The sequence below is a fragment of the Ixodes scapularis genome, unplaced genomic scaffold (assembly GCF_016920785.2).
Source record: "Ixodes scapularis isolate PalLabHiFi unplaced genomic scaffold, ASM1692078v2 PGA_scaffold12__126_contigs__length_90152505, whole genome shotgun sequence".
Lineage (NCBI taxonomy): Eukaryota > Metazoa > Arthropoda > Arachnida > Ixodida > Ixodidae > Ixodes > Ixodes scapularis.
Window position 1 is genome coordinate 86,673,343 of NW_024609838.1, and position 23,540 is coordinate 86,696,882.

Genomic DNA, 23,540 nt, shown 5'->3' on the forward strand with positions numbered 1-23,540 from the left:
CCCGCTTTACGAAACGAATCGGTGGCGAGCGGCTGTTGAGACCACACGGCAGAACTAGCATGACCTGTGATTGCTTGAACTGCCGTCAGACTGCACTTGAACGCTCCGCAAAAGCGTCGTCGGACGAACGTCGTAGAACGGCGCCCAGAACGGCGCCCAGAACAGCCTCTCGGCTCCGCCGCACACGAATCTCTCTCACCCTGCGGAGCAAGCCATAGGTTTTGAACAACGTACGCTCTTTTCAAATAGCGAAATAACACCGGCCAGAAGCATCGTTAGAATCGAGCATAGCTTAGCAAGCCCATGGTACACGACAGTTTGAAACAGCGACGCAGTTCGCAGACACAGAAGTGCTCACCGGCGTTTGCAGCAGTGTTGATGGACTGTCCGCAACTTGCGTTGGTAACGCAGCGTCTCCCAGGTCTCAGCCATCGCTTGCTATGCTTGAACACGTTATTCGTAAGGAAGATATCTAAAATATCTGCGAAAACGTAAAAAGGAAGCGACCCTCGAAGCCTGCCCAAAACGGTCACTGCCAACGGCAGCTGAGTGCAATAGCGATGGTCCTTGCGCAGTCTTCAAAAGGCTCTTCTTTTTTTTTTGAAAACGAAACTAAGCAAATAAGTATTATATTACTATTAATAGTGTCACTATAATGTTGTAGAAAGTTAACAAAAATTTAGTCTATCTTCGGTTGTATCTAAACTTTAGGTTTTCTTTTTCAACACGAAGCCGAAACTATAGCTCAAGCACGTTTCGTTTGTCGTATTCACTTCCGTGCGTGCGTGTGTGCGTGCATGCGCCCGTGTTCGTGTGCGCGTGTGGATACGTCCGCGTGGTTGTTTGTGCGTGCGTCTGCGTCTGCGTGCGTTTGTGCGAGTACATGCTTGCGTACGCGCGTGCGCGCGTGTATGTGTGTGTGTGCGCGCGCAAGCATATCTGTTTATACGTTCTGTTGAACTACGCTAGCAAGAGGACCAATACACCGATCTCAACAAGCGTTCCACGCATGCGTGACTCCGCCATAGCTGTAGTTCGTAGGAGGCAGGCGCCAATTCACGAGACAGCTCATGCCGCCTCGTGCTCTGCTCGCGCAGACCTCTAGCAGGGTTGTCGCATGTGCAGAAAGACTACAGCTCCCACGATGCATGTCGGCAGCGGTGGCGTACTCAAACTAGCTGTGGGATCGGTCTATTGGATGTCCCTGGGCACTGCAAAAAACAATAAATGATTTTATTTTTATTGTTATTATTGAACTATGCCAGCGTGAAGTCCAGTGGTTCTTCCTTAACTCTGCAGTAAATATTAGTTGATTGATTGATTGATTGAGCTTTATTTTTGCTGGTCGTAATTTGAAACAGATGACAATCGTATTTTCGGAGTAACGGATTTTGGTTGATTAGTCATAAATAAAAATAAAATGAATAAAAAAAATATACTGTGGTTCATTAATTCATCTAATGTACGCTGAGCCCAGTTATATAAACTGAAGACGACATACAGATATCTATCGCTTCCTTCTTTTTCTAAATTATGCTGTTAAATATAAAGAACACCCTTGACCGAATAACTGAGCACGCTTCCAACACCCTTCCAACTTTTAGCACCCCTCACAATGAATCGGAAGGGTGCTCGCGCTCATACACCCTCGCGCTCGTCGTGAGGGGTGCTAACCCTGCAAGAAAAAGGGTGCTGGACGGCTAAGTGAAGGGTGCAAACCCCCTGCTGCACCCCTAAAGGGTGCTGTAGCACCCTTAAAGAGTGTAAAAAAGTTAAGTGTGTAAGCTGACTGTTCTCGGGGACAACTTTCCTTGGCATCTCCAGAGAGATCAAAAAGAGCCCGCGCACAGATTTGATCAGGGCACAAAAAGGGAGAGGGGACGCCTGCCTGTACCTTCTACCGCATTACCAAGAGAAGTAGTCTCCGAGTTTAGCTACGCCACAGCGTTAACGACGCACTATACGTCGGGTTTTTGTAGTTCCCAATGCCCACTGCACGCACTCCTGAAAAAAAAATATAAAAGACAACCAACTTTTGTCATAGCATTATTAATGCCAAAGCTCGTTCCGGGAGAGGCGCTTTCACGCGCACCGCAGCAAACGATAAACAAACACGTACGGAACAAACTGGAAGAAAGCAAAAGCGATCGGAACACAACAGACGTCTAATTCGTTCAGAATCACGCGCCCCACGGTGCTTGAACGCGACGACGATGCCCGACGAATTTATCAAGACGTGTCGCAGCTCTCGCTGCGACTGTATTGCGGATTAACACGGGGCTGCTCAATTTATTGTTACTTGTATCATCACGGCCTTGTCGTATTGGTCAGAGAAACTCGGTCTGCAGACAGCATAGAACCATACATGCGCGTGTATGAACCGAACATGCTTTTAAAAATGCTTGAAGCGTGTACGGACATAATTATGTTATCATGACTACAGCGAACACAGTGTCCTTTGCATGATATACGAACAGTATGACTGCGGCTTTACTACAATCTCGCTTATGCTGCAGCGGAACATGAGCAAAAGAAATGAAAGTTCCTGGAACGAAAAAACAAAACAAAATTACCCTCATCACTGATCTGCAGACGTTTCAGTGACTAAGTCACCGCGCGAATCTATATACCCGGTGAATCAAAAAGCAGCGGCGTCGGCGGCCAATTATGCCCGAGTGTTTCTAAAGCTCGGAACTGCCTGCCGGCGATAATGCTGCTTGAGGGGCAAGCGCTCGGTTCCGCTGCCGCGTCCGGTCTCCTTGGCGATAACGGACTGGGCTTCCGGCTGCAATGACTTGCCGCGTTCCTCTGTGGACCTTAGAGGTCTCGATCGCGACGGTCACTACAGTCTTGCACGCGCCATGGAGTCGACGACAATTCGGATTGCCCTGGCCGTCTTCTTCGCGGCCGTCATCCTGGTCTTCGTAGAAGGTACGTGGGATTGGACATCCAGGAAGGGAGTGGACACGTAACAAACGAGCGGGCGCAAGCGTTTAGCCCACTGCATGGCATGATCTTTCTGGTATTCAACGGAGCTTTCCAAAGAAAAAATGGTGATAGACAAAGCCCCCAGGAAACTCCACGATGAAAGCAAATCGCCATTTTGTTATCCGTTTCATGCAGTCTTTTAGAAGTAAAAAAAAGAAAGCTAAGTTATTTAACAAAACGTCGTCTGCAACTTCCATCTCTAGTTATTGCAAAAAGAAAATCTGCCCCTTAGCGAAGCGTTGCCTCTTTGATGCTTGTAGGATGTCCGTTTTTAGGCCAAAGAGAGATATCTGTCCCACGGCACCTGCTAACCAAGACTCCGTTTTCATATTTTGAGCACGTTAACTCTGAATTCGGGAGGGCTGGCCGGTGATTCTTAGTTCAGGACGACCTAAGAATCACCGGCCAGCCGTCGCCATCACCTTCGCTGACAACGGCCAAGTAATAACTATCAGCAGGGATGACGAAGTCCATTCTGTGGGAAGAAAGTCAAAACCCGGAGAGTATGCTGCTCTCATATGTCGCCATTTGTTTCCTAGAACTTGTACCGTCAGGTTAGCAGGTGCCACGAAGGTTGTCCCTTCGTCTAAGAAGCATAAAAACGTATTTTATTTCCTAACGTTAATGCGCTTCGCCTCGCATCATAGCCTCCTCTGTAGCATGTTGAGACACGTCTAGGCGGCAACAGACTTTAAGGTGATGACGAGGACGCCAGTGGGCGCGGAACAAATCTTAACAACAATTATACTCCAGTTCGCCGTGCGTCAGAGCGTAGTTAATAGCTTGAAGAGAAGCGAAGCGAAGAGGCATATTGAAAGCGCAAGGTCACGCCGCTTGCACCCCAATTGATTGGTTTAGCCACAAGCACGGAAAGGTCACGAACCCCGTGAGGTTGCGCTTTTGGCGCTGCTCTAATGGTTTCATCGACACGCAGCTTAGGCAGCGCGCTCCCCTAAACTCGAACGAAGTGCAAGAGCGCAGTGAAAGTTGGAAGACGGTGTATAACGGGGCACCTAAAGTATCGAAGCCTTCTATTCTAAAGCTTTCTAATTGAACCTTAATTGAGCATAGGAGGACCATGGGCGTAGAAAAAAGACGGATTGGATGTTTGAGTTGATATCGTCCTCGGAGTTATTTCTTCTTTTCCATCGTCGAGTTTCATCTGCTGAATACCTTTTTTATACTATTGAATGAATGAATTTACTGAATGAATTCCTTTTACTGAATGAATTTAATAATTTACTGAGGAACTATTTACTGAATCACATCAGTAAATGGTTCTTGGTCCAGCAGAGTGCATGTGTTTGTTTCTTGTCTCTCTCTACCTTGTATGTTTCGTCCTTCGTTCAGCTGGCAAACCTCACAATCATGAATAAGCAACCAGCTCAGGTCCAGGCAATCACAACGTACCTTAGAAGTTACGCAGCCAAAACTTTGTTTTGAACGAGATGCGTACGAATGCGTCATCGAATAGACCTAGGGCTAAACAACCTGGCGACAATATATCTTAGAACATAAGCCGACACATTCGACGAGAGACTTTTGTCAACTGTTTGACTGCATTCACTGTACAGTCAAAGAGTCTAGTAAAGTCCTTGTCTATACTCCTTGTACAGCCAAGAAGTATAGTTAGCTCCTTGACCATAATCTTTGTACAGTCAAGGAGTGTAGTTAACTCCTTGATTGTACAAACGCGAAGCCACATACCAAATATGCAAGTTTATGGCCACTAGGTTAGTGTAACTGACTCAAGCAGACGCACAAGATAAAGAATACCGTTGCGTCGCAGTGTTTGGTGCTGTTTAATGGGCCCCGTCGTCTCGTACTAGAGGGAAGCTCCGGCGAAATTTTCATAGTCTTTCATTTGCTTCGGAATTGATTCGACAGATTAATAGACAGATCTGAAATAGTAAGTTCAATTGAAAGCCGCGATCAAGATACACCTTTGCAAAGTTATTATCCAATTTGTTCTCCCAAAGAGATGCTCTACTGGGAACACTGAAAACGTAGCTTCATATTGTCACGGGTGGTGACCAAAATAACAAATAAATAAACCGGAAGAAATAAACGTTTAATGGGGCGAACTTGTGCCCAAAACAAAAAGGGAATAGAAGATAATAACAAAGCGTCGCGAGCGTTGAAGTCGGCGAGACAGCAGAGTTAAACGCTGGGGCGAAACTGACTCCGCTCCCCCTGCGGATTCCGTACCCATGTGGGTTTCTGGATCTGACGGCGTAGAACTTTCGATGCGGAGAACATTCGGAACTCTATCAGACGAGAATGTTCTCGAACTTGAAAAGGGCAGTCCGCTGGCCGGAATCGAACCCTGGCTTTCTGCGTGGAAGGCACGCGCGATAACCGTTAGGCCACGAGCGCGGTGCCTACCTAGTTGGCAGCGCTTCCGGTAATATGTTTTAATATAGGGCAACAGGGAAGCATCACCACTTGTTTACAATAGGTTACAAAAAGTTTGATGGTTTCTAAAAAATTGTAATCAACCTCAGGCCATTAAAAGGACACCCGAAAAATACAGCGTTTTTTCGACTCCATGCTCAACTTACGAATTACGCAACACTAAAAGTTTGAATGCTGGTTTCGGCATAACTTTTATTGGAAGTTTTCTTAATAGCTGTTTTAAATTAAAATATAATAAATGGCGTGTTGTAAAATTTTAAGTCTCGGTATTCCAGACTTAACAATTCTGGGTAAACCGACACAAGCTTGGGAAAGTAAAAATATCGCCATTGAAAGCTCCTAATATGTTTTTTTGAAAAAAACGTTTTTGTAGTTATCTTGTTTAACAGGTGTCAGTTAATAACTACAACTACTTCCATATTCCATAGCGCCTACTAATCTCACAGCCTACTAAACTCATGTGGACTCTTTTCCCTTGCGCTTCTTTTGTTCAGGAACAATAGAGATTACGATTGTTATCATTGTCCATAGTTTTGGGCGCATTGTGCATTATCCTTTGACAAAGACGCAAAGCATTACTCGTGCAAAAGACCTTATAGCGAAATTTAGCTTCGAAAGCAGAGAACTGTAATTTTCCTTCCCTTTTGCCGGACTCAGTGATGTGCTCACCCGACCCCGGCGGATGAATGGATAAAAGGATCGATAAATATCGATGGTAATCTTTATAACGGGCGATAGGGTACGCCACTTAGCCGCCGCGGGCCGTCGCGCGTCGGCTTCCCGCGTCGTAACGTCGACGAGCGCACCTGTGTAATCGCGTTGGACAACTCTGGCTGCGAACGGGAGCCGGCAAACTCCAGCCTCATGAGCAACTCGGCGTAGCTCAGCGTAGCCCAGCGCGCGTCCGTATAGCTCACGACGGAAAGGCAAACCGCACACTCCGCACACGGACAACGGTTACGTTCGCAGAATCCCCGCGCGAGCGCCCCATTCGGGAATCTTGGTGTCGTGGCCGTCGGGGTCAGTCAAAGTGTGTGAGACGCTCATTTTTACGATTTGAACATATCGTTCTTGCCGTGTGTCGTGTGCTGTTATCGGGTTCCTGTGTTGGTGTGCATATTTAACGTAAGTGCGATCGGCTGGACGAGTGTTTGCGTTGACATGGACTGCTTCGACGACGCGCGATCCTCGAGACGCTTCGTAGGACAAACCCTCGGGACTAACATGCACATTGTGGCGGCTAAAGTTGGAAGATCAAAGACGCGCCGAAGGTAGCGATAAACGGAATCAAAGATTGCCTAATGTGTGTGCTATATGCGATAATGTGCTAGTCGTGCGCACCGGCAGCAGTTCCCGATCGAAACAACACGCGCCATCGAATCTACGGGAAAGGCGAACCCAATGAAACGTCTGCTATTTAGACGGCCAGAAATATTCAACTGGAGTTTCTCAGTTTGTAAGCTATAGTAGGGGTATGAGATGAATATGGGACTGAATCCATTATTGTTGGTATGGGCTGCGTAAAGTGCGTTAGAATTTTGAATGCCTGCATTGGGTAATGTAGGCATCGTAGGCTGTCTTCCGTCCTAGTGCCTTGACTCAGCGTGAGACGCTAGCTATGATAATAGCAGACTGGCCATCTGTGAGAAAGAGGTCGCTGCGGAATATCGAGGGCATCATTTTCATCCATGTATCCCGGCGGACTTACAGGAGCAGATTTCATACGGCTCCGACAAACCTGCCAAGCGGCTAGCTTCAACGAACGTGATATTGTGATTTTTTGTTCTTCCGTCGAATTTGTGTGACGTTTCGGAGAAAATGAACGCTGGTGTGCACTCGTTACCCTATCATATTTTTTTTGAGCTGCTAACTATTACCCCAAATCGCTGTTTCGAAGCATGACCACACGAGTCAGGCGGACCACACCCACCGATCGCATCATTTTACCGACGGAAAATGGAAATACGCTGCGCGAGTCGACGCGGTTCTGACGTCGGTTAGCGCTGGCTCGCGTTGCGTTCGTCGATGCTGGAGTGTAAAATGCCTTGTTCGACGGAGGATATCTACAGGGTGAAACAAGGAGACGCCAGGCTCTTTAAATCGACCGGAAAATTCGGTTTCTTAGCCTATCGCGCTACGACTTTGTGCAGTGTTGCCCACAGATGGTGCATTTTTTTTTGTAAAATTTGAAAAGAGCGAACTTACCCGAGGAAAAAGTAAAGAAAGAAAAAGGCTTAGCTCCTATGGAAACGCAGCGACGCCACCGGTCTTCAAACAACACGGCGCCGTATCGCACGGGAGACAAGAGATGGCGCGAGCGGTCGCGACGCCAACTGCCGCCAACGAACGAGCAGACGACGCCGAGAGCCGGCCGTTTAGCAGACAAGGAACTGCAGTTCCTTGCTGTTACCGCGCCTGTCTTTTTTGTTTCTGCGACTGTCGCCGCCTGCGGAATGCGCGCCGCTTTTGAGTCGAAACGATCGTCTGCTGAAAAGACCTGCTCTCGGCGCCGTATGCTCGTTCGTTGGCGGTGTTTGTTGCGCCATCTCTTGTCTCCCGTGCGAAACGGCGCCGTGTTGTTTGCAGACTGGTGGCGTCGCTGCGTTTCCATAGGAGCTAAACCTTTTTCTTTCTTTACTTTTTCCTCAGGTAAGTTCGCTCTTCGCAAATTTTACACACACAAAAAAAAAAGCACCATCTGTGGGCAACGCTGCACAAAGTCGTAGCGCGATAGGTTAGGAAACCAAATTTTCCGGTCGCTTTAAAGAGCCTGGCGTCTCCTTGTTTCACCCTGTAGTTACAACGGCGTCAAATTGCGAATGTCCATCACGCGCAGCCGTAAATAAAACAGCAGCTGAAAAGTAGTTCTTTCTATGCAGCGGCAGCTTGGGACTGCTTGGGATCCGAAACCACTCCGTTGATCCATTCGTGCGCGCGCGCCTTCGTGGACCATTTTATTCGAAGAATTAGCCCCGATAAAGGGCGTGTCCGCGACCTTTGAACATTGTTTTACCCAAAAAAACAGAATCCAAACATGATAGTTTTTTTTTTTTTGTGTGTGTGTGTGGGGGGGGGGGGGGGGGGTTGGGAACGTAGATCGCGTTACCACCATAAAAAGACGACCTCAAAAATCACTTCACTGCACCTCTAAGGCGCCTCGAAGCATAGGCGTTTTAAAGCCGACGAACAGTGCGCGAACAGGGACAAACAGAACAAAGGTAAAGAACCGGCACTTTCGACGCTTCTTTGCGATTCTGTGTGTCCCGATTTTGAATGCGTGACGTTAGCAAGCTTCTTGTCGAAAACTAACGTCGTGTCTGAGACATGGCATTGACGCGGACAAACTGACAACTAGCAAGGCTGGTTGCGCAATGTTTGGTATTTGTTTATATTGGTTGCACTGAAAAGTGAATTTTGCCCTTTTGCTAAAAAGACAGAGAATATACTTCGCTCTAAAAAGCTAGCTAATGGCATAGAACATTGCTCAGAAGAATTAAAATATCGGAGATATCTTTCTTTTACTTTGAACCCTGACATGTAACGTATAAGTAATATATATATATATATATATATATATAAAACTGAGAAGAAAAAACCCGTAGTGAAAAACAGCAACAACGGACGATTTAATCTTCGACGTTTCGGCCGGAGTCCGGCCTTCGTCAGGAAGACAAAGGCCGGACTTTGGCCGAAACGTCGAAGATTAAATCGTCCGTTGTTGCTGTTTTTCACTAAGGGTTTTTTTCTTCTCAGTTTTATACCCACGCCTTCGGCCTCCCGCCACCATGCCCGTTATATATATATATATATATATATATATATATATATATATATATATATATATATATATATTTATATATATATATATATGTATATATATAGAAGAACTTCTGGACGTTATGGTGTTCTTGAAGCACGATAAGCCGGCACTATCGGTGTTCTTTTGGTAGAACAATTGGATGTCGCTCGCTATGCGGAGGGCAAGTTCGTCTGCTTCTTGCGCAGGGGGTAGCGGTGACGTCAGGACGCCGAGCCCTGATTGGCTGATCGCGACCCCCTATCTGAGCGTCGTCTGCTCCTTCGCAACGTCGTCTGCTCGCAACGTCGTCTGCGTATGTCTTACCTTTCCTGCGACGTTCGAAAGTGCAGAGGCCAGTCACGAAACGATCTTACGCCAAAAATGTGCGCAAGACAAAACTTAAGAACAAATTCGTATTCACGAAACGAAATTTTCGTAAGTTTTGCGCAGGTTACGACGAAATCCTACGACAGCTCCGAAGCCGTCTTACGCACTTCTTACGATCAAATCAGCATGGCCGACAGCGTCGCGGTCGCGACGACCCACGGATGTTTATTTTTCTGCGTGCGCTTTTCACGCGTCCCGACTTCAAGCAGCAAGAAAAAAGTAAAAAGTACTTGAAACAGACCACGACGAACAAGAACGCTGGATCCACAAAACACCCGGGAAAAGCTTCAACGGCCACGATTCCACCGAACGCGACCAAGCGAGCTTCGGCAGTTAGGCCTAGCAGGCACTCCGCGACTCGGCGACCGTCTGCCCACGACCGGCTGACGTGCTGAATGGAATATGCCCGCGCGACCCTTGTGAACCCTTCCCGTGTTATACTTTGATCGCCGACCTCAATTTTAGATTAAAAGGTCAATTTCTTCCTCTTGTTATCTCCTTGTTTCCCGAGGCAACGGTGACTCTCGCCGGTGAAAAAGCGGTGAATCTCGCCGACAGACGCAGGAAAGGTAAAGCAGCCATCGCTTTGACTAGCAGACGTAAAGCAGACGACGTTAACTGCGCCAACCTCTCGCCGCACACGAAAGGAGCGAAAAAGTATTTGGGAGAGAACTTGCGGACACACGCTCGGTTCTTAGCAAACAAACCTCGGCGCCTCAGGACACCTCGCCAGTGAGTCCTTGGACTTCCCTCCTTAGTGCGCGTCTGCTAGTTGTTAGACAAAAACAACGTACCGCTCAAGTTATTTCGTCTGCCCTCTCTGAAAGGCGAAGTCGAGCTGGCTTGTAAAGACCTGCACTTCTGAAAGTCGCAGGAAAGGTAAGACAGACGCAGACGACGTTGCGAGCAGACGAAGTTGCAAAGGAGCAGACGACGCCGAGATAGGGGGTCGCGATCAGCCAATCAGGGTTCGGCGTTCTGACGTCACCGCTACTTCCTTTCTCATGCGCAAAAGACGAAAATGAGCCCACTTGCGAGGCGTATAGGATGCGTTGCAGTGTTGTAGTCGACCAGTGGCGCGTAGCAGGCCCTCCCGATCGACGGACAAAGGCATGTCCTTCAGTTTTGATTCCATAGGTAGTTTTTGAGCTCGCTACGTGCACTTAATTTCTTGTTGGAATGATGCCCGTTGTACTCTTCGAATCCAATACAGCTCGGCTTAGTGAATTTCATTCGTAGTCAGCAGTCCTTTTCGGTCACCCTTGTGTCTCAGCTTGCGAGTGAACCTGAGGATCCAGGCTGTAGTTCGGTGAAGTCACTAAATTGAACTGTAGTGGTTTTCATCCAATATGGCCGGTTCAATTGGTCTTACAGTTTGTAAGACGTTCGCAGTACTTTTCTCTTCCAACTCACAAGGGAATTCTTCCTTTGGTATCGTCCTCGGGGCCACGTTGCTTCATCCATTGTGATGCAGGTGGGCCCTTTCCACCACAGCTGACTGGTAATCAGTTGCTCGGCAGATATTCCCCGTGTGATGAGATCCGCTGGATTGCCTTTTCCAGGACAGTGTCTCCAGTTTCGGTTTGTTATAGCATGGATCTCGCGCACTCGATTCTGAACAAACTGCTTCCATCTGTCGGCGTCTCCAAGGATCCAGCACAACGCAATCATGGAATCCGTCCAAAAATGTGTCTCCTTCAATTTCTCTTGAAAGTGAGGTCTGATGTGATCATAGATTCTCGCAGCCACGAGGCAAGCCAAGAGCTCTAGTCTTGCCAAGGTTACCTTTTTCAGCGGAGCCACTCTTGATTTGCAGAACATAAAGGTTGAACATGTTTCACCTGATATGACCATTGTGCACAGGTATGCTACAGCACCATACGCCGCAGTGCTGGCATCCGCGAAAATGTATAGTACCGTTCCTTGTGCTGTTTCAGTCATTTGATTTCTGTAGAACCGTGGTACAGTCACTTGACCCAGAAGGGGAAGTCCTTCACACCATCGATTCCACTCTTCTAGTATATCGTCGGTCAACGGGCTGTCCCAATCGATGTTCATACGCCAGAGTCGTTGGAAACAAAGTTTTGCAAGTATAGTCAACGGTACAAGCATCCCAAGCGGGTCGTAAATTCTTGCCGTTGTCTATAATATGGCTCGCTTGGTGTCTGTTCGGTTTTTGAGAAAAGTTGACGAAGTTGTCCGACGTAAATGACAATACGTCGGAGCTTGGTGTCCACGTGAGTCCAAGTACTTTTAGGATACCTGGCAACTCTCCTAGCGATACCTGTTGACCCTGGTCTTCTTTGATTTTCTTTAAGACTTGTGGAGAGTTGGACGACCATTTCTGTAGTTTCATGGAGGCGAGGTTAAAAATTTCATTCGTCTCGGAGTAGATCTGTAGAGCTTGTTCTTCGTTGTCCGCACCCGTTAATATGTCATCAACGTAGATCGATTTCAGATGTTTCTCAGTGGTTTCAGGGTACTGTGGGTTCATGAGTCTCAGGTGATGTTGGACTGTCGCTGCTAGGAGAAAGGTACTCGACGTCGTGCCAAACGGGACTCTTGTCAGTCTCCAGACTTCGATTTTCGGAAGTGGATGGTCTGCCTCTGGCTTGCTTTCAAACCACAGGAAACACAAGGCATCTTTGTTCTTGCAGTTGATGGAAATCGGTAGGAATGCCTTCTTGATATTCGCGACGAGAGCAATTTTATGTGTCCTGAAGTTGAGAAGTAGCCCCACTAAGTCAGCATTGAGATTTGGGCCGCTCTCTAGGTTTTCATTTAAGGACTTCGATCGATGGCCATGCGACGAAGCATCAAAAACTACGCAAGATATATATATATATATATATATATATATATATATCTACAGCGGGCACGGTGGCGGGAGGCTGAAGGCGTGGGTATATAACTGTGAAGAAAAAACCCTTAGTAAAAACAGCAACAGCAAATCGTTCGTTGTTGCTGTTTCCACTAAGGGTTTTTTTCTTCTCAGTTTGTATATATATATATATATATATATATATATATATTACAGGAACTAAAGTTTCTGCATCACATTTCTGTCTATTTAGAAACTTCGGTTAATAATGTGAATTTAGTATGGTTTGTGTTTTCGTGGTGCATTTCGAATTTTTTTTATGCAGTGCGTTTTATGAACATCGTTCAAAATGTTTTGTGTTCAAAATTGTTTCTGCATTAAACGTATCGCCCAAGATAAGAATAGTATTCTATTACAGTATTAAAATTTATTGAGGAAGGGCCTTTATAATCATACACGTCACTTTTGGAATGATTAGGTTTCTAACTTGTATTGAATGTTAGATTTCCAGGTAATCAAAATAATCATAACGTTCTTAGTAGAAACATGCTGGAGATCATTTTAAGCCACAACATCATTCGCGGTTAGAAACATTCGAAGTTCGTGCTTTGTTTTTCAAAGCGTTTACACTTCATTGAAATTCGACGCGCCCGCGTATTTTGTTGGTTTCCTATCGTTAGCTTTTTCACGCCGCCAGCATTGCGTCTTTGGCGCACCACCAGACCCCCGATGTGCTCCGAGATTTTCTTCGAGGTACGAATGTAAGCACCGCAGCTCGGAACACTTGAAATGAATGATCGCTCTACAAATCTCAGGGATCTTAGATCAATCCCAGGGCAAGTCGCGGTACTGCACTGGCTACATTTATCATATACACCGGATACACCAGACGCTCAATGAGGCTGAATAACTTCCCATTGTCCAAACATCCACAGCACACAATTAGTTTTATCCGTTCCTGCCCGTTTCAATCTGAATCAGCATCGAATTCTCGTGCCGTTGAATATCTCGACTGAATGATGCACAGGAAAGACACCATGCTAGCAATAGTACTGCGCTAGCTATATATTTCATCTATAACATTTATCCATGGCTCCATGTTTTGAAACATTTATCCTGAAATGTGCTCACTTTTTGTTCATTTTATTTATCTTTCATGAAAACCAAAATTTATAAAAAGTTAAGTCTTCCAAATATGTCCCAATGTGACTTCAAAGGTAGTACTTTTTTCCAGAATGCTCAATTTATTTCTTGCCACTGTAGCTGCGGCGCCACAGCAACACCCTGTATTATTTTCCCAGGGACATTTATTCTCATTGATCAGACCAGCTGTCATTAGTCCACCTGCAGTGACAAACATAGAGTGGCACTTTTTGTCCTCTTTGACTTATGTTTCCACCACTGAAATTTCTGCGCCTCTCTTACTGCTCCGATTTTGTCGTATATTACAATATATCTCGATACATATTTAAGTGAGTCGGTCCCAGCAGTCTCTCTTACCACCACTTGACCTATCCCGGTCCTCTTCACTTCTACATTCGCTTCACCCGCCCCTGAAATTCCCGACTCCCGTGTGCAAAAATTGCGGTTATAGTTTTTTCTTCCTTCCATTGGCCGTCACTCTATCTCTATCTTTGTAAGTTTATCTCTACTAACCTCCATGTCCACCCCTAGTAGTTCCTATTCTGTTCAACGGGCTCTAAATTGCCTGCCCTCAACTCTGAACCACTTTTAAAGGCTTTCATACACTCCGACGTTGAGTGTAACTAACGCAGCTTAGCGCAGATCGCGCGCCTTTCATTGGCCGGCGAGTAGGAACTCGATATCTGCGACCAGTCAGCATCTGTGTTTATTGCGCTACGTCGTGTTTGCTACGCAAGACGCCCGAGCAAAAGAGAGCCTTTAGATTTTCTGCAGCTCATTTTCGGAAATGTCTAGACGCCGGTCATTATTTTAAACCACAGCGACATTACATTGTACGAAGGAGTGTTCGCTGGAGACACGGTGACAGATTTATCTGCGGACTTGCCCCAGGCATGTTGTTAGCAGGTTAAGTTCGTGTATGCTTCGAACATGGCTTCAGACTGGTTTTCTACGCGGAGCGGGAGTCCGTCTGACTCATGCACAAGGGTTGCGGTATTGTCAGAACGCCAACCTTTTATTGGTTGATCGAAACATATAGTGGGAATGCCGCAAGGCATCTAGCTTTGAGGTCTATCCACGATCCTTTGAATCAAAGCCAGTCTGAGGTCGGCGTCCTTCTGAAGTCACCGCAACTACTGAGCAGGAGGCAGGCGACTTGCTCTCCGCATAACCAATGGGACCGACAGCGTCTCCAGACTGTACTTTGTATTTTGTATTTTGAGTGTGACTATGCAATTTCCGATGACGATGTCCCTCTCTAGCTTCATTCCCACAAACCCCCGCCTCGGCGTTCGTTTGTCACGAAGTCGTCTGACTGTGAGGAAGATGATTGTAAAGCAGATTTAACACGTAATCCAGAAGATGGTATATCAAAAACAAGAGGAACGTTGATCTCAAGAAGAAGAATACAGCAATATACACGGAGTCTTGTCCAGCGGAGCAATCGGGCTCATGGTTTTGGCGGTCTTTTGGTGGTTTCGACGGCGATCTTGACCTGCTTGAGCGTCGTGCCCGTACATACCTTCCCTAGAAGTATAGCTTTTTAGGCCAATATTTGGTTTTTGTCTGGACATTTAGGACTATGAAAGCTACGAAGCGCCAAGCTATAACCAAACATGGCACTCCTTAGAAAGAGCCTGGTTGGGTTGGCTCTATATTGCCAACGTGCCAGATTTAGGTTTCACTGCCAGGCTGCCACCGGGCTTCCTTAAGCCTCGGTTCCTGAAAAAATTGCAGAATTAAGATTTACTACTGCTTGTTGGGCTGACAACTGGCCTCTTTGGCCTGTTCCTCGCACTGTAACAATTGTTTATAACTAGAGAAAAAAATACGTTCGCACTAGCTAACGCCTTGAAGTAAAACCTTCTTAGGCACAAGCTTGTCCCTAGGACGGCCCAACTTGTACCCAGCTTGGCGTTTTTCCGGCCTGCTGCCTGGAAATTAATTTATGCATAAAAATGCATGTCTCACAGGCAGAAAAATCGCTTGTCGACCAGCAAGAATTAGGTCCAAGTGCGATTTGTGCCAGGTGTTGTGTATAATTAAATATGCCGTGGCACGTTCGAAGACGAGCAAATGGTGAGGGTAACTTGCGTAAGTAAGTATCTACAACATACCCGGTTATGCATGGTAGGTGAAATAAACAAAAATAAATATAGTGAGAGATTCTCGTAGCGAGTGACTCTTGTGAATCCGCCGAGCAACATCAATGAACTCGGAGCACTTCTTGCTCCGTAGTCCTTACTTTCTGACCGAAATTCAGAGAAACATTTATACTGTAAGCCTTAAATCAAATTGTATTTTCCTGCTGCATTGAGCATTATTCACCTGAAAAGGGGCAGCAATTCAACTGTACCATTAGTATAAACAATGTTTTTGCCAACGCACCCATCTTGTTTGGATACGTGATGTCACGAAGCGCGAAGAAGTCGCTCTCGCTCCGGAACAGCTTGGTGCACAACGATCGTGCTTGAGTGTCTGTCATAGAAGAAAAACAAATAGTCGAGAAATTTGGGTGAACCTACAAATTCAGCACTAGAGACTTAAACGAAATTGAAGGTTGCGCTATCTCGTGTTGGAGCTAGCCATTTGTGTTAGTTGACATGTTTGTAAAAAACCAAGGTGTATGTCGGTGCCTGTTGGAACATACACCGGGAGCTCTAAATAGCACATTAGGAAGGAATAACAGTGAAATGTATAGTTGTATATTGTATATCTGTCGAACATCCAACACGCAAGGTATATCCGAGAAACTTCCAACACAAAGTGTAAACGGATAAGCATCCGACAATTACAATTACAATGCAATATACTCACCCCTACCCGTTCCGTTCTGGATGAGCATCGTACGGCGTGCGGTCGTGTATCACTACTGTGTGATTTGCGTTAAAGACCCCAGGTGGTACAGCACATTGTTAAATTTTAATCTCAAACATAAGCCATTGTCGCCGTACCTTCAAGGCATACCAACCTTATGCTCCATAATCACGAACGTCTCGTTTGCTTTAATGTATGTCTATAATTTTAAATATAGTAACTGAATAGTGGCATCAAACTAAAAACAGTGATATCCGGCTGTAAAGGGATACGGTTCAACCAGGAAGATATTAAACACAATGAGGCTAATTCCAATCTCTGGTGTAAAGCCATATTTTATGTAACGGAGCGGGATATTATCTTAACTTCAGAACAATAAAACGTTCTACAACGCAGATTTCTCTTGATTTCTGTTTGAATATATGTTGGTAGATTCATGGAAGCCAACGCTTCCGACCTGATCAGAAATTCTAGGATGCCATAAGTTTTATGATATTGAAAGCCACTTAAAGCCTACGATTTCTGGGATGACTGAGCGAATGGAATTGTGCTTTCAACTTGCGCATTGGCGAGCCATATTGTGTTACCTGGGCGGAATCGAGAGTGACGTTGTATTTTGTTTTCCTCCAAATATTGTAAACTTCGAGTGCGCAATACCATTTTAATACATTTAACTAGAACCAGAGGTAATGCAGCTGGTCGTTTGCTATATGGAAAGATTTCAAGGTTCTAAAATTTTGCAATTATCGGACTTTAGAGCATTGCTACCTTGAATCAGTCCGTGCATCTTGGAGAGGAAGGTTAGTCCAATTGGGTAGCTCATCTCTATTTCACTTTCCTAGTGGTTTGACCACCTTTGCGTTATACTATCCGGTTCAGGAGCCCTGTTCTGTAGCACGTACAGCATACTCCTAATTTCCAAAGCTCAGTTTCAAAGCAATCAGGGTATTCGTACAAAAATTTCGCTCTCCCGAGATTATTTTAAAATCTCAGTGATAAATTGACCACGCTTTATTCGCCCATTAGTTTTCTGCCAGTGCTTGTGTTAAACTATAGAGTTGATGCCAGTGTCGAGTTTATGATGTAAGTTATTTAGCGATATAACGCACGTTGAGGTTTTGCGTGTGACAAAAAGTAATTTTGTTAAAATTGTGTTGATTGCCTTCTGTGTTGCGAGAATTCCTTGAACTGTCGCTCGCGAGAGAAAAAGCTCCAGTGTAATAAACAAGAGCTTTAGGAAAGCGTTTTCCATGCCACTTTTTTGCTTTCGGTAACCATACCAACAAGTCGGGAAGTTGTTTAATTGCTTTCTCGTACGAATTGGAAATCGACCTATAAATTGACCTTGAGCATATCGTAAGTCATTTGCGCGTATGGGGCTACGTTGCCACAAAACTGATTTAAGGGCGATGTCAAATGCCAATTACACTTTTCGATGTTAATGAGATATAAGGTTGAAAACACATGAAGCGTATAAGAAAATATAGGTACAAATATAGGGTCACCGGTTGTTAGCAATTGCCAAGAAACCCCGAAAGTAAACCCCCAAATGGTTTTGTTGAAATCGGGGAAAACCGGAAAACCTTAAGTTAGTGTTGTCATTGGGTAGGAAAAATCCAAGCCTCACGTAAAGGAAGCTATAGCTGCATATCTATTTCGTATACACGGAACCCTGCCAGCACTGTACTGTCCACTTGGCTCCTTTTTTCCTTAAAGGAAGACATCATTGTGCTTCTTTGTACCATCGGCATAAAGATGATTGATTGGTATTGTGCTCACGCGCCTGTTTTCTGGACGTTAGAGAATCGTACACCCTGTCTCCTGCTTCCTTTAACCTATAGTCGGTGACACATCAAGAGCAACCTGGAAGCTTCCAACCTCTTTCGACTTGGTAGGAGCGAGCGCTGGAGAGAAGGCGACCTCGTCTCCAGCGTTCGCTCTGCTAAAATGGAAAGAGGGGGAGGAGCTTCCACTTCGATCTTGACTGGTCACCAACAATAAGTCTCAGTACACCCTGAATTTTCGCAACTCACCAACAAGTTACAAAAAAACACCAAATATGTGAGAAAAAATAAACTTAAAAAAACACCCCACGATTCAAGCGAAAATAAACCCCTAAAACATGAACCCTTAGTCACAAGGGAGTGACGACTATCTCCTACAGTCCCTGCGGTATTTCATAACAGTATATTGAGACTGCGTCATAACTGTATTAGGACAATAGATTATAGCTTGCCCATCAAAGCATAAAAATTGTTTTCTTGTTTGTTGTTTTTATGTTACTTCCACAAATCCAACTTCGGTGACTGTTTCCCACAGTTTCAATCAGTCCTAAGTCCACAATACGTGCACATATTAATTTGGTATCCCCCGAAATTATTAAGTATGAGTGGCAGCTTCTCAAATTAAATCAAATCAAGCTTTATTTTCCAGAAACACTGGAAGGAGTCCCAGACTAAAAGCTGTTGAGACAGCTTGACTGGGTCTGGGAGCCTTATGACATTGCTCAGTAGAGCATCCAAACCTTTAGAGGCATGACAGCCTTTCGGCGGGCATACGTCGACGAATAATGAAAGCGGAAGGTGGGCAGTTTGATATTTCCAAAACGAGTTCAGGCAAATTACATCCTCTGCCCTAATACCTATACAGGTAAAAATTCATGTAATGGGCAAAAAAAAGATAAGAAAATAAAATTACCGATTCCACTAAAATATTATGTGGTGTACTAAACAAATCACAATAATAATCATAATATTTTTTTCGTGGCAGTAAACAAACAATGTCTGTAATGTAGCGCAATGTAATCAAATATAAAACTTTCTGAAATAAATAAAATTCCCATACAATGTTATGGAGTGAATGCGCCTTGAATCAAGTGACGGACAGATTCTTTGTGATACTGCTTTTTATTCAAACGACATAGCTTTTACGTAGTTTTTAGTTTACTACACGTAAGGGCTGTTCAAAAGTACAAAATAGCTCTTACTCACAGTTATTAAACGTTGCAGAAGATGGCGCTGACCTTGCTGATACAGGTCACGGAAATAAACAGCGCGCAAAAAAATACACAGGACGAAAGGAAGGTGTGAACGACACAAGCGCTGAACTCACAACTAATTGTTGTGAGTTCAGCGCTTGTGTCATTCACACCTTCCTTTCGTCCTGTGTATTTTTTTGCGCGCTGTTTATTTCCGTTACCATGAACCAACTCGCCTACATCACGACACTGATACAGGTCTTACTTTATGCTACGTTATTGATAAACCGATTAATCGCTCCCGCGATAGAGTAGTTCATCTACTGTTTTATGAAAATAAGCTACGTTTTAGCTTATATTTCTCCCGACATTTCATGTTTTTGTGGAGATGTCGGACAACATTTTGTATAAGTCGAATTTTAAGAATTCCCTTAGCAGTCTAGCTTTTTTTGCTTGAGTTTCTAAGTTTTCTTCTCTCTTTTTTTACTTGGTTTTATACTTTGATTAGGTACATACCGCAATCATGTTTCGCTCTTTTTTATTATTTATTTCTTTTCTCTAAGTTTTTTTATTTATATTTAATGGTGCCAACTTGATCGCTGATTAACCCCTTATTACCAAGGGGTCCCTTCAACAGTTTCCTTTAAAAACTTTGGGACCCCGTCTGCATAAGTGTAATTATCTAACATCTTGTTTACAAATAAAAACATTTTGACTTACCGCGCTGTCTTCGGTTATTCGCGATCACCGGCACCGCAGCCGACGCAACGCTGCGAGTGAGCCAATAAAACGCTAGGAGTTAGAAAGTTCGCCGAAGCACTCGAACATCAAGGTGCGACAAGTTTTTGCGACTTCCCTATACTTAGTTCACTATTTAGCAAGGGGTGCAGTACAAGCTACATATTCGTTGGATCAGTGAGACGACTAACTTTTCTCAATTCATCACTCTTTCCCATAACGACCTGGGATCAGGTTATGAAAGGGAGGTGGTTCATTGTACCGCCAAGTGCGTAGCTGACAGCGTAGGGGTAAACGGAGGATAATGCCGGACCCCACCGCGCGCATGGTCTACCAAGAATTACATCGGAGGGCTGGTCCACACGCTCGCGACCGTTTCCCACCGTGTGCCTTAAAACCACTAAAAATGCGCGTTTATTTATTTTTTGTGAGCGTCGCTATTTTGTGTGCTTAAAAAACCCTGGTCAATGTTGTTCAACAACCTTTTTTCATTATTAGTACGTACATTCGATCTCACTAATACCGCAAAACTTTCGACCTAGTAAAATGTATCTCCCTGGCCAACTTGCAGATGGCGCCATTGTGCCAGCGTGTTCTCCCATCGTAAAATACCGCGAGAACTCTGTCGTAAGCAACCGCAAGTGTGTGTACCAACCTCGAGGGACCTCGAGGGACCTGTAGAACTCGGCCGCACCACCACGACACCATTGACACTCTTCGCGGAGCTGGAGGGTGGCGGCATTTCCGAAAACTGCGCGACGTAGCTCGGTAATTTTTTACTACGCCTAGATGACGAGGTCGGATGCTCTGCCGCCCGAAAGCAGGCGGATGTTTACGTGTCCACGGTAGGAAGGAAGCTGGACGCTACAGCCGAAGGATGCGAGAAAAAAGAACAACTAAAGTGATAAGGACTTCGTCGCAATAAAAACGGAAAGGAAACAGCCGGATGTCTCCTCTCTGAAACGACGGAAATTCGAGCAGCTCGGACTTCGTGGACTTGACCGAGTTTTTTCTGAATAAAACAAGACCGCTGAGTTAGAATGCAATTAAATGCAAAGGTGCAAGCGAGCTGGACAAGAATGATGAAAATAATCTGATGTTCGTTCGAGGCTTTGTGTTCCCTACTATGCCGGAATGTGCAGGTGGCTTGCACGTGACGTCAATGCATCCTGCTGGAGGTCGTTCCTCTGCGAAGTGCAAGTTCGTCCGCTTCTTTTGCACGGAAATTGCGGTGGCGGCAGAAAGACGCCGAGCTCTGACTGGCTCTGATTGAAGGATTGTGGGTAGCCTTGAAAGGAAGCTGCCTTGAGGTCTACCCACTATATCCTTCAATCGTAGCCAATCAGAGCTTGGCGTTCTGACGTCACCCCAACCCCTGCAAAAGAAGCAGACGAACTTCCGCTCCGCATTTGTTTTTACCGGGTGGCGTTGAGCTGAAAGCAGCTAGACGCCAAGGCCTGCGCATCGAGCAATTCCTAATGGACCCCTCGTCCTGAGCTGCCAACACGCTCGACGAGTGACACCAAAAAGCGGCAAACGTGCTCGTTTTGGCGTCGCCCTTGCTAGTGTCGGGCTCGTCGAGAGACACTGCGAGAAGCGCTTTCGGCGAAGCTGACGCGAGGTAGGCGGCGCTGCGTGGATCCACTTCTCATGACGTAGGTGGTGAACGCGCAATTTTTATCTTCTGTAATCTGTTTCAACTTATGACGTACCGCAGGAAAGGCTACAAGCTCGAGCTTCTTGCTCAGGACACATCTCGGTAGCACAAGCCCTCGTGCAGTCAGTGCAGCGGCCCATGCTATGAGCTCCCACTTCTAGCCTCCGCTGCGGTACAACATAAGGTGAAACGGAGTATTAGTGCCCAGATGTTTCGGTGGCGCCTTCTCATGGTTTCCATCCGTGACGTCACGACTGGAATTTGCCTCGCCGTGACGTCACCAGTTGATACCCTGGCTACTCACCATCAGGTGCGACGACGAGTTCGGTGGTGTGTTTAAAAACCACAGTGGAAGCTAGGAGCCATCGCAATGGCCAATCGTGGAGAGCTGACCGCAGCGACGCTTTTGGTCGCGCACATCGCTAATAGGTGGTATTAGTTCTTACCCCTGCCCATTTCCATCCGAATGAGCATCGTACCGACGTGCTGTAGTGCGTCACTACTGCGTGATCCGCGTTAAAGACTCCAGGCTAGCGGTCGTACTGCACTGGGTAAATTACATATCTACAGCTGGGAAACTCGTGGCCTGTTGAGGCCAACTAAGTTCGCATTTTCTAAACGTACCCAATACGCAGAGTATTTTGATATCAAGAATACCGAATTGGATGGAGCGATACGTCTGCTGTTGAAAGTGCGCAGTCAGCAGCAAGTCCGCCGCAGCGGCTGCTGTTGTCCAATTTTCATCCCTTCCTCATCCGAGTATCTGCACCGTGTTCTGTTGTTTCGTTGCGTTTTCGTTTCTTCTTTTTTTATGCGGCAACTTTACTTGTACACGCCACTAAAGAGAGTAATGAATTGCAAGTACGATTACTCTTGGTTAGAAAAATATTGAATTTTATTAATTGACACGAAAAGTAATCGAATGTTATTTAAAAAAAAGGAACCGTTACTTTTTTTATTAGTCTAGAAGTTCAGGCAGGTATATTTTTTCTGTTGATTTGAAAATTGGCATTTTCGTAATGTTTATCGTTGAATTAAAAGTTCGGAATTACAAACTGCTTTTATCCACCTATTCAAAACACCAGTTTTGCTAAGCCATCCGCCTTCGGAGTTTTGGTTCGAGGATTTCTTGGCAGGCATCTTGAACAAACAAAATGCGCTACTGCGACGGAAGGAGAAAATAGTAACGGAAAAAAGTTATTTAAGTAATTTGATTACTTGTTTGATTACTTCCCATAAAGGTAATCATATTATTAGAAAATTACTCTAAAAAAGTAACTTGATTACTTGTAATGAGTACCGTACAAGTCTATGTATCCATTTCCATATAACACATGCAAACTGATTGAAATGTATGCACTGACTTGCCATAGAAATGTATGCACTGACTTGCCAGATTCTCCATACTGATTGTTACAAAAGAAAATAAATACCGTTATTTATTTATATAATTATTTATAATATACCCTCAGGGTCAGGATGCGTTAGAGAGGGAAGCGGGTTTTAAATCTCAATGGTTGAAAACGGCTTGGTGATATCAGATGGGGCCCTCGATGGTACCGATGACTTCGCGAAGGTAATAAAAGTACAAATTTGAGTCGGGGAGAAAACATTTTAATAAGCTGTGTAGAAAGAAAAAAAAAGGAATCGCAGCCGGGCTATCATGTCGCGTTTATCTAATCTTGGCGAAGAATACGTTGGTGGAGAGAGAAAACACTGATTTAGCAGCGGTAAATAGAAGACTTTGTGTAGAAGACAAATACGATTTTTTTTTTTTTTTGCCGAGTGAATTGTAATT

General features: G+C 45.2%; 1 protein-coding gene across 1 annotated transcript in view; it reads left to right on the forward strand.

Annotated features, from left to right (window-relative positions):
- Window positions 1-2,861: 2,861 nt before the first annotated feature.
- The window catches only part of LOC8032550, a 141,506-nt gene continuing 120,827 nt past the window's right edge, over window positions 2,862-23,540 (forward strand). The window contains exon 1 of the mRNA XM_040502761.2: window positions 2,862-2,931. Within this exon, the coding sequence (XP_040358695.2) occupies window positions 2,862-2,931 (70 nt within the window). The remainder of the gene's footprint in view (window positions 2,932-23,540) is intronic.